The 16,164-nt window shown below is 31.9% G+C and overlaps 3 protein-coding genes across 3 annotated transcripts in view; 2 read left to right on the forward strand and 1 right to left on the reverse strand.

Annotated features, from left to right (window-relative positions):
• Positions 1-7,089, forward strand: part of LOC135843106 (zinc-regulated GTPase metalloprotein activator 1-like) — a 150,654-nt gene extending 143,565 nt beyond the window's left edge. Inside the window, exon 15 of the transcript XR_010558243.1 lies at positions 6,946-7,089. The gene's annotated coding sequence lies outside the window, so the exon portion shown is untranslated. The remainder of the gene's footprint in view (positions 1-6,945) is intronic.
• A 1,102-nt stretch (positions 7,090-8,191) lies between these two features.
• On the reverse strand, positions 8,192-9,749 carry LOC135843107 (phosphatidate cytidylyltransferase, mitochondrial). The gene has a single exon (XM_065360856.1). The coding sequence runs from the start codon at positions 9,555-9,557 to the stop codon at positions 8,556-8,558; it is 1,002 nt and encodes a 333-aa protein (XP_065216928.1). The 5' UTR covers positions 9,558-9,749; the 3' UTR covers positions 8,192-8,555.
• A 639-nt stretch (positions 9,750-10,388) lies between these two features.
• Positions 10,389-11,397, forward strand: LOC135844280 (uncharacterized). The gene is made up of 3 exons (XM_065362434.1): positions 10,389-10,836; positions 10,924-11,078; positions 11,179-11,397. The coding sequence occupies exons 1-3, from the start codon at positions 10,501-10,503 to the stop codon at positions 11,189-11,191; spliced, it is 504 nt and encodes a 167-aa protein (XP_065218506.1). The 5' UTR covers positions 10,389-10,500; the 3' UTR covers positions 11,192-11,397.
• The last annotated feature ends 4,767 nt before the right edge of the window (positions 11,398-16,164 follow it).

Raw genomic sequence — 16,164 nt, forward strand, 5'->3', positions numbered from 1 at the left:
ACTTGATGCAAGATTTTTCAAATGAAAGTTTCATTTTTTGACAATTTAAGTATTAATTTTTGCTCACTTTTTAATCATTTTTATTGAACTGTGATGAATGATTTTTTTGTTGTTGGCATTTTTCATCGTTTAAACAATTTTGAGGAAAGTTCATTGGATTTCCATCGATTTTTTATCATTTTCGGTGATTTTTTTTTTATTCATGGGGTAGTTTTGAAAATAATGACTTTTGCTAGATCCCAGTGTTTGATAATTTTTTTTTTTTTTTTGACAATTTTATAACCTTGTACTGGATTTGATTCGATCTGACCAAATCCGAACATTCCTCGAAAATCTGGCCAAAAATCAGATCAAAGTTTTGATTGGATTCTCTGTTCAAACCTGATCAGATCCAATCGAGGAAACCTGATTGAATCTGACCATATCTAAGTAAATCTGATCAGATCCAACCATTTTCCTCTTATGGGCGTTTGCCAATTTTTTAAATAAGTATATATTTTTCTGCCATGCACTTGAATAATTTTTTTCTGATATTATACGTATCAACTTTTTAATCATGGTTTCCCTGAAATTTGATCATTAGAGTGCGGATTTTTATGCACAAAAAATCTCAAATTATGCACATAATTTATGCTTTCTAAAAGCCTGAAATATGTCATTTTTATGCATTTAAATGCTGAAAAATGCAAAATATGCACAATTGAGATGGGTGTTGTTGGAAAGCATTTTTCAATCTGAGTACAATAGTAGGACTCATTTTTTGTTATTTTCCAATTAAATTCTATAAAACACACAAAAAAAGGAAAAAAATACAAACAGCATGAATTGAAAATCGTCATAAATTGAAAAATCACAAAATCTGTTGTAAAAAATTTTTATTTTCATTTTTTTTTGTTTTGGCAGCCATTTTGATTTTAAAAAAAAACTTGGAAAATGAAAATTTTGGTCAAAATTTTTGAAATATGCTGAAAATGGCCAAAATATGTCGTTTTATGCACATTTAATGCTAGAATTATGACGTTTTATGCATTTACAGCCAAAATATGCAAAATATGCACAATCAAATTGGGCTCATTTTACTCAAAATGTTCCGAATCACAAAGATCAATTCGATATGCGCAATTATCTCGTACATATCAAAATATGCAAAAAATAAAAATCCGCACTCTATTGATCATATTTATTATAATTTTCAAGTCAATTAAAACAATTATTCGACACTTTTTCGAAAGTTTTAGCGATATTTCAAAAAATTTCATCTGTGTTTCATAATTATTAGCCATTAGGCATCAATTTTTTTTGAATAAATCGATTTATAAATGTGATATTTTCTCAATTAAGTACATACATCTTTCCGACTAGTTTGGAAGGACAAAACTGATGCTTTGAGCTTGAAAAAGTTCAATTACTTTTTGTATGTACTTGTAGTTAAATTTCGATATTTTTGAACAGTATGAAAAACATATTTTCTTTACCAATTTGACTTCTGGCGAATCTTGGTGACTGATTCACCAGAACGTTGAAAAGTCATATTTCATACCCTGGTGACTTTTTGGTGAAAGAAGTGGCCTTATTTGAGCGATTTTGAAACCTGGTGACTTCTGGTGAATCTCGGTGACTGATTCACCTTTGGGTACTCAAAAAGATGGAATTTTTGAAGAAATCGTGGTTTTTTCTCGTTGGCCTACAAATGCCCCTTTTTTGGGGAGGAGGGAGGATGGTACAGTTCCAGAAAATAGTATTTGAGATTCTGCGTCAATTTGGACATTGTCACCGGAATCCAAGACCATTTTTGGGGTTCTACTGTGCAATTAAAATTTTTCTCTGTAGCCCCTAATTTACCTTTTTTGGGAGGGAGGGTGGGAGGGAGGGAGGGAGGGACAGACAGGGATGGCTCAGTTCCAGAAAATACATAGTACTTATTTGAGATTCTGCATCGATCTAGACATTACCATAAAATTTTTAGGTTTTTACTGTGCAATTGAGGGGTTTCATGGAAAAGAGGCCTTAGTCATTTTTTTTTATTATTTTACAATTTTGAATGTATGAAAATTCAAAAGAAAAATTATTTCACTATATTCACTGATATTGAAGTGTTCTTCCATGAAAAAAAAAAAAAAAATTGGAAAATGTTTGCTTGTAGAAAAAGTTAAAAATTGACTAAGGCCCCTTTTCCATGAAGCCCCTTAATTGAAAATTTGCAAATTGTTCATTTTAAGGTGAATTTGTGTTTTGAAAATAATTTTATTCTCAAATACATTTATTTCGTCACGATCAGTGGTGTCGATTTTTTGGTCATATTCAGGGATGAAAAGCCTTAAAATGAAACTTCAGCTTTTGGCTTTTAGCTTGAAATTTCAAAATTGAAACTTTTGGATTTAGCTTTCGGCTATTTTGATTTTTAAGGCTTGCTTTAGCCAAACTTTCGGCTTCCAAAGGCTTTCCCTTATATTTTCAATTTAACAGCTTTCAGCTATATTTCATTAAGCTTTAGCTTTAAACTTTTGGCTTTAAGCTTTTGACTTTAAACTTTTAGCTGATACACCATCAATTTACAAAAAAAGAGAATTAACAATTAGATCAAGGTACATACATTAATTTCATAATTAGTGATAGTGGAGAAATTTTTTTTTTTACTTATTCATTGCTAGAATTTTTTTTCATTTCATTAAATCACATTAAAATAAAATTGAATGAATTTTTTTTCATTTTTTTGTTTCTTCTGAATTTGGAAAATTCAATTCTGCAAAAAAGCCTTTGAAAAGGCCAAAAAAAAAAATGAAACTTTTGGCTTGGAAAAAATTTAACTCATCCCTGGTCATATTATTGCCAAATTCAAAAATCCAAAAAAAAATGTATAAGTTTTTTACTATTTTTCTGGATTTATTTTAAACCGGCAATAATGACTAAAAACTTGATAGTTGGCAACATTGATTGTCGAGGGCCGGGGGTGTAAAGTCTCCTCCGCAAGGAAAGTTTTTAATCATGGGTATGTTTTTTTCTTCACTCTTGATTTTAATTATTTAAAGTTTTCAAAAGTCTGACAAAATATCAAAAAATCAATTTTGAAAGTTTGACATGTCAATTCGTTGAATTTTTTACAAGTTATCAAAAGCCAACCTTGTCTCTTTCGATGCTATATTATTTAAAGTTTTTAAAATTTTACACGACGATGTCAAGAATTTATTGCTATTATTTCCAAGTTCTTAAAATTAGGACTCCATTTTTTCCAGCGTTCAAAAATTTTTCTTGATAATTAAATTACCAAAAAAAAAAAAAATGTTCAAAAATCACAAATTTCCTGTTTGCAAGAAAATGTTTGAAATTTGCAAGAATCAAGCTGTTTCTAGACTAAAACCAATCCTCTGAATTCGAATTTCGCCGTTTCTAGCCATTCTGGACCCAATTCAAAATTTTGAAGAAATCTAAAATTGCGTTCGAGACTCCGGAATGGCTCTAAAATGGTAAAATTTGGATTCGAGGGGGTGATATAAGTTTTAGGACTAATTTTCAGCATTTTGTCTTAATAAGTTTTCAATTTAAAAACAAAAAAAGAAAAATGAATCGCCTGACTTAGTCAAATTTGAATTCTCAAAAATTTGCATAAAATCGAAAAATTAACTTGGGCAGTCAAAATTTCGGTTATTATTGTGTATTATAATTTTTTTCCTCGTGTTTGTAATAGTTTAGCTGACAATGATATCAAAATGTTAGAAGTTATTGATTTTTTCTAAATTTTCAAATATTTGACATGATGTCAAATATTTAATTTTGCCTCAGTTCTGAAATGTTAGATAAAATATTGTTTGAAAAAAAAACTATTTGTATGAATATAAAAAATAAAATGTTTTGAAAAATAATTTTAAAAAAGTTTAGTGAAATTTGAAACAATTTAGCAAAAAACTCTTGAAAAATATGAAAAATTACATGAAAACAGCACTACGAGTAAAAATCAAGAAAAGTTTCGAAGTTTGGCAAAAATTCCATGAAAAAGTGTTCAAAACAGGTTAAAATGATGTGAAAAATCGAACAAAAAGAACATAAAAATCAATGCAAACATGAAGAAAAAAAATTAAACTTTTCAAAATTTACGGTAGGGCACTAATTGCATATAAAGGTGGTAAAATTGGATTAAATTATTAAAAAACTCAAAAAAAAATTCAAAATAAATTAAAAGATGAAATTTTTGTAAAATTTTACCAAAATCGCATGTGAGTATAAAAACGTTAAAACTAATGAAAAAAAACCACAAAATGATGAAACATCAGTAAAACTTTACAAAAATTGCATGAAGAGGTGTTTCAAATACGAAAAATGATCTGAAAAAAAAGAAAAAAAATTTGTTATCAAAAGAAATCAAGAAAAAAATGAAAATTCCATTGGATTTAACAAAACTTGCGTGAAAAAGTGTTAAAAATATATAAACTGATATAAAAACACCAAAAAAAAAACAAAAAAACACCAAAGAATCATTTTTAAAATTTCCAAATAACACAAAATGTTAGTAAAATTTCTCAAAATTGCATGAAAATATGTTGAAATTATGTTTAGAGTACGTATGACGTATAAACTCGAAAAACTTCATTAAAATCGATGAAAATCTCCAAAAAGTTATTGAATTTCTGTAAAACAAAAAGTAAACATTGCACGAAAGAAGTGTAAAAAACATATGAAATTTTGGTAAAAATTCAGAAACCAAATTGAAATCTATGAAAAGTACCAAACGGAATTTCCAATAGAACTTAGAAGAACTTTGTGTAAAAAAGTGTTTGAAACCTGAAAAATGATCTTGTAACATGATAAAAAGCATTAAAATCGATCAAAACAGAAAATAATACAGGTTTTTTGACTCGAAAAATTGTTAAAATCGTGTAAAATGATACAAAACATGAAAAAAAACCTAGAAAATCAATAAAAATCAGAAAATAAAAAATAAGGAAGATTTTCAGCGGAATTTGACAAAAGTCGTAGTGAAAAAAGTTTAAAATAAAAAAAGATATTATAGAAACACAAGAAAAGCATTAAAAAATGGTAAATTACCAAAAATTGATAACATATTACAGTTTTAGTAAATTTTTGATGAAAATTGTATACAAAGTACATATTGAAAGCATCTCAAAATAATAATGAAATCCAAAAAAAAAAAAAAAAACGAAATAATTACAAATCTCCAAAAATTTATGAATTGTTGCAAAATTTGACAAAGTTTACTTAACAGTTGATGAAAATTGCAGAAAACATCGTTAGAATTCTCCCAAAGTGATTTTGAAATACCAAATACTTAAGCATTAAGATGACAGTAAATGATGAAAAAAAAAATAAATCAGTAAAGTATTGCAGAAATTGAATAAAAAATGGTTGTAAAAATACGAATCATAACTGCAATGATAAAATTTAATTCCCCGGAATCAGCATCTTTTCTACCTCTTCATACACCAGTCCATCTCAGCAGATAAATGCTCACCCACCACTACGAGTATAGGTATCTATGCGATGAAGGACGAAGGACGAAAACTGCATGCTTGTCGGCTCGCTGCACCACATCAAAGGCCACGCAGAAGAACACTTAAAGGATACCGACAATAACAACCCTATCAGTGCGTTTTCTTTAAAAAGACCTAATTATTGTAAACGATTTGTCAAAAAAGCCATCGTAAGATCTCCTTAGTATTAAAAAGGATCCACCGTGCGTATATTTAAACAGGTATAGGTAGATAAAAGGGAAAGGGGTAGAGGTACAACAGCACAAGTAGTAGGTGGTATATAGGTAACTATAGGTGCATTTTAGGTACCTCTACCTATATCTATAAATATCTGAAACTCTTTAGGTATAATAAGTATTATTATTCGCGTACACGGGTGGCCAATTTAAGAAACACATCTTTCGCTATTTAGGCCGCTAAATTCGTTACATGTGTGTCCAAGCGTGAGTCCTTAAACCAAATACGCGTATAATACAATACGAGTAGCGAGTTCACAAACACATGTACCAACTATACCAAGTAGCAGTTTCAGATCGGTATGTTTGTGTTATGATGTTGTTACGATGAACGTTTGACGTTCGGCGAAACTCTTTATACAGAGTTGGGAGAGGAGATCCTGCTTCAAATGATGGCATTTAATTTCAAAGGATTCTTAGAGATTTATTTTTAATAAGTCAATGAGTGAGCTAGAGAGAGACACTGGGCATCGATATTCAAATTCAACGACTTCAAAGTACAAATTGAAAGAAATCAAAATTTCTTGTATTGAAAAAAAAATTAAATATCAAGAAAGACTTTTAAATGCTGGAATTTTTTTTCTTCAAAAATTCGCTTAAAAAATATGGAATCTTAATTTCAAGAATTTGGAAAAATTGCGATAAATTCTTGACATCGAGTGAAATTTTCAAAAACTTTGAAAAAAATTCGCTAATAATCCCTGCAATTTTAGTAACATCGAAAGAGACTTTTAGATCCCAAATCTGACTTTTAATTACTTGATTTCATTATAATTATTCTCCTGTATTCATGAACTGTTCTCGACTCCTCAGCTATATTAATTTTTTTACTTTCAAAAAAATACTTTAAAAATCCTTTCAATCGAAATACCTACTAATACATAGAACCAAGTATACGATACCGTGTTTAAAAATACCAGTACCCGTAATACCTACTAAAATGTCTCTCTTATATTCATAAATTATTTCCCCATTTTCCATGTTAATTTTACTCGATTAATCGGCTGTAAACAGCGAATACCAAACAATGGTGAAAAAGTTTTCCGACTGAAGAGTGATGAAGCTTTTTAAATGCCACGATACGCCTTTTATAAGTATTGTAAAAAAGAAATCTTTCGTCATAAATTATTAAACCGAAGAACGGTTCATGTTTTATTCATAACTTGTTGAAATATTGCTGATTGGCAAATTGATAATTTGTGTATTTTTTTTTTTTTTTGTTTCAGATTAAAGCTGTTTTGTAATCGAACATTGGCATATTATAAAGAAGAAAAAAGATGAGGAGAAAGAAGAAAGACCTATTTTAAAAATACATAGTTCGGTTTATAAGAGCTGAAAAGGTAGGTGAAAGGCGTAGAAGTATTTTAAAAGTATAAATATTGTATAAAGGACTTGAGAAGATATTAATTTGAACTTTGGGGTCTTTGGGACGTTATCAATATTGGAAATGAATTCTCCGTATCGAAAACCATCTCAGGGATGCTTCGTGAGTCGTTTGGGTTGCATATCTTTACCATTTTGAGGAACGAAGTTGAAACTACTAAAATGTACAATATTTTCGTTTTAATTTTCCTACTCAAAATTACAAATTTGATGGGAAAATATTTGGAATTAAACTGAAACTGAAATATTTCACTGAGTGCAATTGAAAAATACGTGTTCGATGGTTGTTTTGAATTTTCGAATACTTCTGTATAATATATTATACATATAATTCAAAAACTTGGATTCTTATTCGTTTTTTTTTTTTTTTTTTTTTTTAAATAATGAAATATTTTTTGAGTCATTTTCAATTCATGAATTTTTTAATCTTCAAAGTTTAAAACTTGACATTTTAAAATTCATTCACAAAGAACGAAAACAAATAATTATTAGTACAATTACCTAGTTTATTTAAAAAAAAAAAAAAAAAAAAAAAAAAAAAGTAAAAAATTCAGAGTTTGGAATTTTTTTAATCTTCAAAGTTGAAAACTTGACATTTTAAAATTTATTAACAAATCACAAATGAACAAAAACTAACAGTCATTAATCTAGTTGTTTGATTAGAAAAAAAAAGATGTAAAATTTCAGAGTTTTTGGAACTCTGAATTTCAAAACACTCAAGAAAACGAACGAATACTCGAGTAATATCTACTTCTTGAAAAAAATTCAAAGTCAAGAACTATGTAGATGATTATGAAGATTGAAAAAATTCAAAATCAAAACAACCATCGAATGAATTAATACCACACTTGTATCTTCTCCACCTTCGAGATGATAGATGATAGAATAAGATCCACCGACTACCGAGTGCAAATTTGGGATATTCTAATGATGTTTTAACATTGATACTAGTGCTCTTATTTGAAGTTGAAGGTGTAAAATTCTGTTCGAAATCTCAGAAATGCCATTTGCAAATTATTTTAATCACTATTATCGAGAAAAAATTAGTTGAGAGTTGAAATAAATATTTACACTACGTAGACGATCACATTATACTTTCCAATTCAACGTATATTTCAAACTAAAATACATCAGATCATTCGGTATTCATTACATTTTATATAGAAAAACCATCGAATAAATTATCTAACGTCTTGAATATGAAAAAAGTCATATAAAATCTATCCATTATCGATGTTCACAAAACACGAATCAACTACAGAGTAGTAAATCATTATCAAATAACATTGTAACGTAACGTCAAATTACAAGTAACAAACTTTATCAACGTTAAACACACTTTGCCAATTACTCTCATTCGAATTGAAATCAAGACTAGATCATTCTAATACCGGATATCTCATTTCCTCGTTTTCTTCTTCGATTAAACGATCGAAAATACTACGTACGTAGATCAATGATGCATCGAAACTATCGATTTGTATACTTTTCTGCCACTGTACCGAATTGATTTCACGATACCGGCTGTAACGATTCCTTTGACACTTTGTCTCAAACTAGATTTCAAAACAGTGCTTTTCAAGCAACTACGAAGTATTTCTCCTATATCGGGATCGTAAGACATAGACTGGAGTACTTCTTCGGTATCACGACGCAATCCTCCTAATTTATTCACATACTTGACTAATTCCTTTTGAGGTACCCGAGGTAAATTATTCAAATGATGCCAACGAGCTTCGGGGCTAATATTCTGCTGGCAATTTCTACCGATATTATTTTCAGGTATGTAGAGGAAATCATGCAGCGATGATATCACCGTAGAGTACAGCTCTCTAAAATGTTCGATTTGAGGTAGAACTATGTTATTGATTTTATTCTTATCTTCTCCGAACCACATTCGGAAATCGCCCAAGTAAGAGATATTGGCAATCGCTTGATAGAACTCGATTTCCGAGAAGTTTTCTGGTAAAATGAGCAAAGCTGCGTGAATAGCGCTGAATAGATTGATTCGTAAAGCTGTAACTAATTCGTTATCTTTAGAGTCGTGAATTACTGCTACCGGTTTGTGAAGTCGGCCGGACATGTAAAGGTAACACCAGTCTAGTAAATCGGTAACAAAATCATCTCGTGAGATTACTCCGTATTTGTAGGTGACGTTTTCTTCGTTATGGTGGATTAGAGTATTGTAGTAGATTTTGGCTCCCCATTGCTCTTGGAATTTTGTTACCGTACTTGGTCCTAGGTATTTGAGAGCTGAGTAATGCCACGAATGTTTGGCTAGATTGTTTTCGTGAAAATCTAACGAGTTGTTTACGACGAATACCATATCGATCATGGGGTTACCAGTTTTTCCTGTCTGTTTGTAGACGCCGGATCCATAGCAAAAGCAATAGTTGAAGGTTTCTTTTGGGAAAATTGATAGAATGTTTTTCGCTTTGGTGATGGCTGAATTCATAGTGATGAAGGTGAATCGGGTGTACTAGGAATGAGATGGTTGGTGTGAAGGGTGCATCGCTGGTTTCGGTCGTTTTATTCGAGAGAATGATAATTATTAATGAACGAATTAATTAAATAAATTTTACGAAATGGAAAAAAATTTTGAATTTTGATGAAAACTTTGTGGTAATTGTCTAATTGATAAGAAAACAGTGATTTGAGCGATTTGGCGGGCGGATTGGATTTGGATTGCCTGGTGCAAAACGAGAAATGTGAAGTTTGTATTTAGGTGCGCATCGGAGGGAGCAGCACCTACTGACAGCTTTTTTTATCAGGTGTTATTTTTTTTTTCAATTCCTGCTTCCTGCACCGAATTAAAAAATGAAAATTAAGATAAATTTAAAATTATCTTCATGTGATTCTTTCTTAAATTATTTCGTGTAAACTTAATTCTGCTTGAAAAAATGTATAATTGAGGAGCTTGGTGACAAAGTTAGACAAACGCCACGGAGGGCGCATACGGAAAGGGACCTAACGACCAAAAAAAAAAAAAAAAAAAAGTTCTCCGAAATTGTTGTAGGAACTCTGTAAAGGGTTCCTACAACAATTTCGGAGAACTTTTTTTTTTTTGGTCGTTAGGTCCCTTTCCGTATGCGCCCTCCGTGGCGTTTGTCTAACTTTGTCACCAAGCTCCTCAATTGTTATGCATTTTCTCAACATTTTCATTCATTCATCATTCATTTATTTTAAACTTAAAGTTTTTGTTTTGTACAACAAACTACAAGGCAAGGAACGACGATAAGTATTCCATCCCAGTCCCCACGCGTGCGCACTGCGTGCGTTGTGTTTACTTTCCATTTTTTCAATCTTATCATTATTATTTTTTCTAATCAATAATTTAAATTGAACAAAATCAAACTTGTTTGATGTTATATGGAACTTTCATCGTAAAAACTTGAAATATGGAAAATAATAAAGTAGAAGAGCACTCTGTGTGCTTGGGAACACCAGTACTTGTCGAGAAGTCTTTCAGTGTTGAGTATTTCATTGACCAAAAGTTTAAAATGCCGGCTAGGTTTAGTGATGATGTAATCGAATTGTCCGGTGTTTTGGAATTACATTCCAATTCGTTGCAGTGTAAATTTATCATTTTGAAAGCTGTGAAGGATGGTCTACGCCTTGATTTAAACCACGAACCTTTCGCAAACGTGAATTCGTTTGTAAGAAATTATTATCGTTTTACTTTCCGCGGTAAATGGTACACGATGATTTTCGGCGAGGAATTCGCTGCGATAGTCGTAAGTACAGTACTGAATAAAATCAATCATTATTTAACTGTTGAATGCAATAGTATCCCTACGATTATGTGAAATGATACATTTCAGAATGAAAGTGCTGAAACGTCCAAAAGTATTTGGTATGGAAACCATGATTTGCATTACGATATGAATACCGAAAACGAACTCGTGGAGAGCGACGCTACGGTGCCCGCAGTAGCGAAATTGCTACAGAAAGTTACGAATGATTTTATCGTTGGCACGTGAGTGGCATTTTTAGATAAATTGAATGATTAATTAACACGTTACACCTAAAAGGTCTGATGTATGGTTAAAAAAATCTAACTTGTTGTTTCATTTCAGGTTATTGCATTAAGATAATACTGTATAATTTCGAAAGAAGTCGACGTCGTGATGAAGAAAATGGTTTTCGAATTTCGATGGTTTCATTGCACGATATTTTTCTAATTCCATTCGCTGTGTTTTCTTTCTATTTACGAAATTCAATACCTGTACATATAAGATAGTCTGATTTTATTACCAACAATAGATAGTTGCAACGTTTTTTATGTTCACAAATGATTGTTTTGTTTATTTTTTCGTTCACATTCATGGGTATAGCTAGGGCAATTCGTGTTTTATTCTAATAGTCAAGTCTTCTTGCTGATATTATTCAGCAGAGAAATTTCATACTGGAAAATACTTTATATGTTTGGTACGAAGTGGGAATTCATAACACTTTGGAACAGTTTGCATTTAACTATTTTATTACCATCGTTCGGAATTTCGTTCAAATCGAAGTTGAGTTCTTCGAAAGAAGGTTCGGAATTGATTGATAAATATTCCGAGCATAAGGTGTACTTGGTTGCTGATGATTTGAAATTGTTCTATGTATCTGATGATCGAATACTAAACATATTTAGCCAGCACAGCGATCATTCGCGATTACGCGGATAAAATGGACCACCTTTGTGATAACATAGACAAATTTACCGAATCGTTCAGCCAAGTTCAACAACTTGGTTACCTAGAGTTAGTATTGAACGAATTAAACTCAATTTCGTGTTGAATACGAAATTCTATTTTTTTTAAACGTCATCTTCGATGTTTTTAGGCCACTCTTCGTACGTGAAATATTTTTTGGAGCGATTGGAGATTTTGATTTCTTCTCTAAATTCGTGAGAGCGTTGAATCGTAAGCTGAAAAATAAAAAAACCGTGGGATGATTCGAACTCTTGGCATCCTTTTTCTGTATTTACCAAGATGAAGAACGAACGATATACAAAGAATCTTGAATCGACATTATTTTTATTAATTTATAGACTCAATTAGTTTTTGTACTTTAATCTCATGGAATTAATTATGTACTCATTTTTAATGTTGATATTCCTAAAATTCGTTTTAGGTTGGTTTGTGTATTTTTTACGATTCTTTTAAAATTACATTATTCGTTTTTCTAAATTTGTAGGCAGGTACCTATCTGATCTATTCCAAATTCGTTTAAACAGGAGCGAATAATTTTCAACTTTTTCAACTCTTCCCTACCTCTTCGGCTCTTCATAGCTATGTGCAAAGAAAATGAAGACTCGAGTCTTTTTTTTTTGAAAAAGGGTTTTCGATTTCGTGTCATCGCCAGAATCCCCCTTCCCTCCCACCATAGATAAATTTTAGCTGTTGACATTTTTTATTTTTCATCTCCTCTCCCACTCAGACTTTGCTGCCACGGAAAAATGAATTTTTATACATTTCGATTTGATGTGAAAAAGTTGTTCTATAGGCCAGAGAAATGTAGGAAAAGGGGGAGGGGGTTCTTTGAAAAATGTTGGAGAAAATTCTACAGAAAACTTTGATCAATTTTAGGCAATTTCTGTAGAATTACCCAGAGGTAAAATTCGGTAAAATTACCGGTAATTTTGGTAAATAACTGACAATTATGGTAAAATGGTAGTTATTTACTGGTGAATTTGTCAAGTTTCTGATAAATGGGCATTATGGTGATTATGGTTAGTAAATTACTAATAAGGCAATTTTAGTAAGTTTTATTGGGCAATTTTAGACTTAGAATTAATTATCGTTAAGGTAATTTTGGTACATTACTGACGATGAGGAATTTTAGCAAATTAACCAAGCGCTTATAAAGTAATAATGTTAGTAAATCGCCGAAGTTTTGTAGATTGAGATGACTAAAATTTTTGGTAAATTATGGTCATCATGGGCAACTTTGGTACATGAGTAAAATTACAGGTATATTGGTAAATTATTAAATTACTGGTAATTTTGATAAATTAATTGATAAATTACAGGTAATTTTAATTTTGGTAAATTTGTAAATTATTAAGTAATAATTTTGGTAAATTTCAAAAATTTGTTAAATTCTAGACATTTTGGTAATTTACAGGAAATATTGGTAAATTAGCAAATTACATTACAAGGGGCCTTTTCGGTTTCTGAAATTACTTTTTTTTCGTGGGGGGAGGGGGTTGAGTACAAGTCTAGCCCTCGCTTCATTCGAGGACAAATTACAGGTAATTTCGGTAATTTATGGTAATTTTGGTAAATTACAAGTCATTTTTGGTAAAGTGTCGGTAATTTTGGTAAATTTCAAAAATTTGGTTAGTTCCAAAAATTTTGGTAATTACTAATTTTTAGAAATTTTGGTAAATTACAGGACATATTGTTGCAGGGGTTTCCAGCCAATCATCGATTGGCTTTTGGCTATCAGCTTTTAGCTTAATTTTCATTAGCTTAAATAAAGCTGGCTATTGGCTGGCAAAATTTTATTGGCTGGTGATCGGCTGGCTTTTGGCTTAAGAAAACAAAAGTTCAAGTGACGCCTCAAAATACTCGTTATGATGCGTAGATGATTGTTGAAAAGGACAATTTCATTTCTGTGGTATCAGTGAGTGTAAGACTGTAAGACGTGAGTAGTGAGTAAAAAAAAAAAATAGAATTTATGAAAAAAAAAAAATTTCATTTTCAATTGAAAATTTTTAAATTGAATGAAATCATTTCAAGTTCATTAGCTTTTGGCTATTACTTAGCTATTGGCTGGCTGGAAATCCCTGTATTGTTGGTAAATTAGTTCATTCTAAAAACTAATTTCAATACGCTACGAAGTACTGCAGGTGAATTTCAAGTTGTTTTGGAGCCTCCAGCGACTTTTTTGAAAATTACTGGAGCCTCCAGTAGATTTTTGAAACTTGAAATTTCTCCAACTTATCAAATGGAGTTGGCAAGCTGAAATTTACTTCGCAGACTATATGGTGGTTTCAAATGGTTTTAAAGCTTCCAGCTACTTTTAGGAGATTTCAATTTTCCAAAAAAACGTCATACAACCTTTCAAAAAGTTGCTGGACGTTTTAAAAGGACTTGAAATCCACCAGCAGTATTGAAATTAGTTTGCAGAATGAATTTCGACTCTCCATCTTGGTTTGATAACATTTTGGGGAAATTTAAAGTTTCAAAAATCTGCTGGAGGCTTCAGGAATTTTCAAAAAGTCGTTGGAGGCTCCAAAACAACTTAAAATTCACCTGCAGTACTTCGTAGCGTATTGAAATTAGTTTTTAGAATGAATTTTAGCTTCACAACTCCAATTTGATGGAAGATTTCGATTTCTTCTCTAAATTCGTGAGAGAATTGAATTATAGGCTGGATAATATGGAAACCATGGGATGATTCGTACTCTTGGCATCTTTTTTTTGTATCAACGTTGTAAAGATCAAAATGAAGAATGAACGATATACGAGAATCTTGAATCGACATTATTTTTATTAATTATAGACTGAATTAGTTTTTGTATGTACTTTTATCCTATATGATGAATATGATAGGTACTTATTTTTATTGTTAATGTTCCTAAAATTAGTTTTAGGCTGGTTTGTGTATTTTTTACGATTCTTTTAAAATTACATCATTTGTTTTTGAAATGTATTCCACATTCGTTTGAACAGGAGCGAATAATTTTCAACTCATTCTCTACCTCTTCACAGCTGCAAAGAAAATGATCGAGTATTTTTTGAAAGGGTTTCCGATTTTGTGTCATCGCCAGACCCCCCCCCCCCTCATCACAGAACAATTTCTATTTTTCACAAGTGTTCTAGCTCGATGCACATTTTAGTGGTTGAAATTTTTCATCTCTTCTCCGACTACTTAGACTTTGCAGCCATGAAAAAATGGATTTTTGTGCATTTTGATTTGATGTGAAAAAGTTGTTCTTAAGCCAGGGAGGGGAGGGGGGGTTCTCTCAAAAATTTTGAAGTAAATCCTACAGAAAACTTTGATCATGTTTAGTCGACATTTGGAGGATTAGGCAATTTTTGTAGAATTACCTACAGGTATAATTCGGTAAAATTACCGGTAATTTTGGTAAATAACTGGCAATTATGGTAAATTGGTGAATTACCTGCTGGTGATTTTGTCAAAGGGCCCGGGGGTTTTTCGAGGTGCTGAGTTCATTGCCGGCATCGGTTTCCCACCAAACTCAAGCCATCCGGCTGAAATTCAAAGTTTTTGACAAAAATGTGAATTTTTCAAGAATCAAATTAAAGCAAAAGAGTCGGGAATGGGTTCCCAGGGGGTTATCGGGGTCGAGGAATCCATTGCGATGACCGGTAGCCTGCTACAGTGCGATGGGAAGCCTGTGGGGCGGTTTTGCACAATGAAAAGTACCAAAAACCCCACTTATGGGCATCGCCCGTGAAAATGAACGTCATATTCGAAATCAGCGACCCGAAATTAGTCCAACACCGTTGCTTCCCGAGTGCAAAGTCGCAAGTCGCGCGGTACCCACAAAAATTGCAAATTGGAAGGTCTATACCTTGCAGTGTGCATGAATGAAAGGTCCGCGCGAGTTTGCGATTTGAAATTTGAAGATAGTGCATCCGGGGGTTCTTTCGGACGACGAATTCAATGCCGCAAACCGCAGCTCATGAAACCTCTTTGTTCTCGTGCAAACTGGGTTTGAATTCATAGAAAACTGAAATTTCAAGTATTTGATGAAAATGTCAATTTCTCAGGAATCGAATTCCAGCGAATGAGTCGGGAATGGGATCCTGGGGGGTTTTCGGGGTCGAGGAATTCATTGCGATGATCGGTAGCCTGCTACAGTGCGATGGGAAGCCTGTGGGGTGGTTTTGCACAATGAAAAGTACCAAAAACCCCACTTATGGGCATCGCCCGAGAAAATGAACGTCATATTCGAAATCAGCGACCCAAAATTAAACCAAAATCGTCTTTGTCGTGGACCAGTAGCTCACTTTTATCCATTCCATTTTGGATTCTACCATTGCCTACTAGGGAGTAGGCAGAAGGGGGCAAAAAAAAACCTGGATAAAATGTCGCCCAAACGA

This window comes from Planococcus citri, chromosome 4 (assembly GCF_950023065.1).
Source record: "Planococcus citri chromosome 4, ihPlaCitr1.1, whole genome shotgun sequence".
Classification (NCBI taxonomy): Eukaryota; Metazoa; Arthropoda; class Insecta; order Hemiptera; family Pseudococcidae; genus Planococcus; species Planococcus citri.

Coding starts and splice junctions, on each gene's coding strand:
- LOC135844280 (XM_065362434.1), top strand. CDS start 10,501: ATGGAAAATAATAAAGTAGAAGAGCACTCTGTGTGCTTGGGAACACCA. Junction 10,837..10,923: donor AGGAATTCGCTGCGATAGTC/GTAAGTACAGTA, acceptor GATACATTTCAG/AATGAAAGTGCTGAAACGTC.
- LOC135843107 (XM_065360856.1), bottom strand. CDS start 9,557: ATGAATTCAGCCATCACCAAAGCGAAAAACATTCTATCAATTTTCCCA.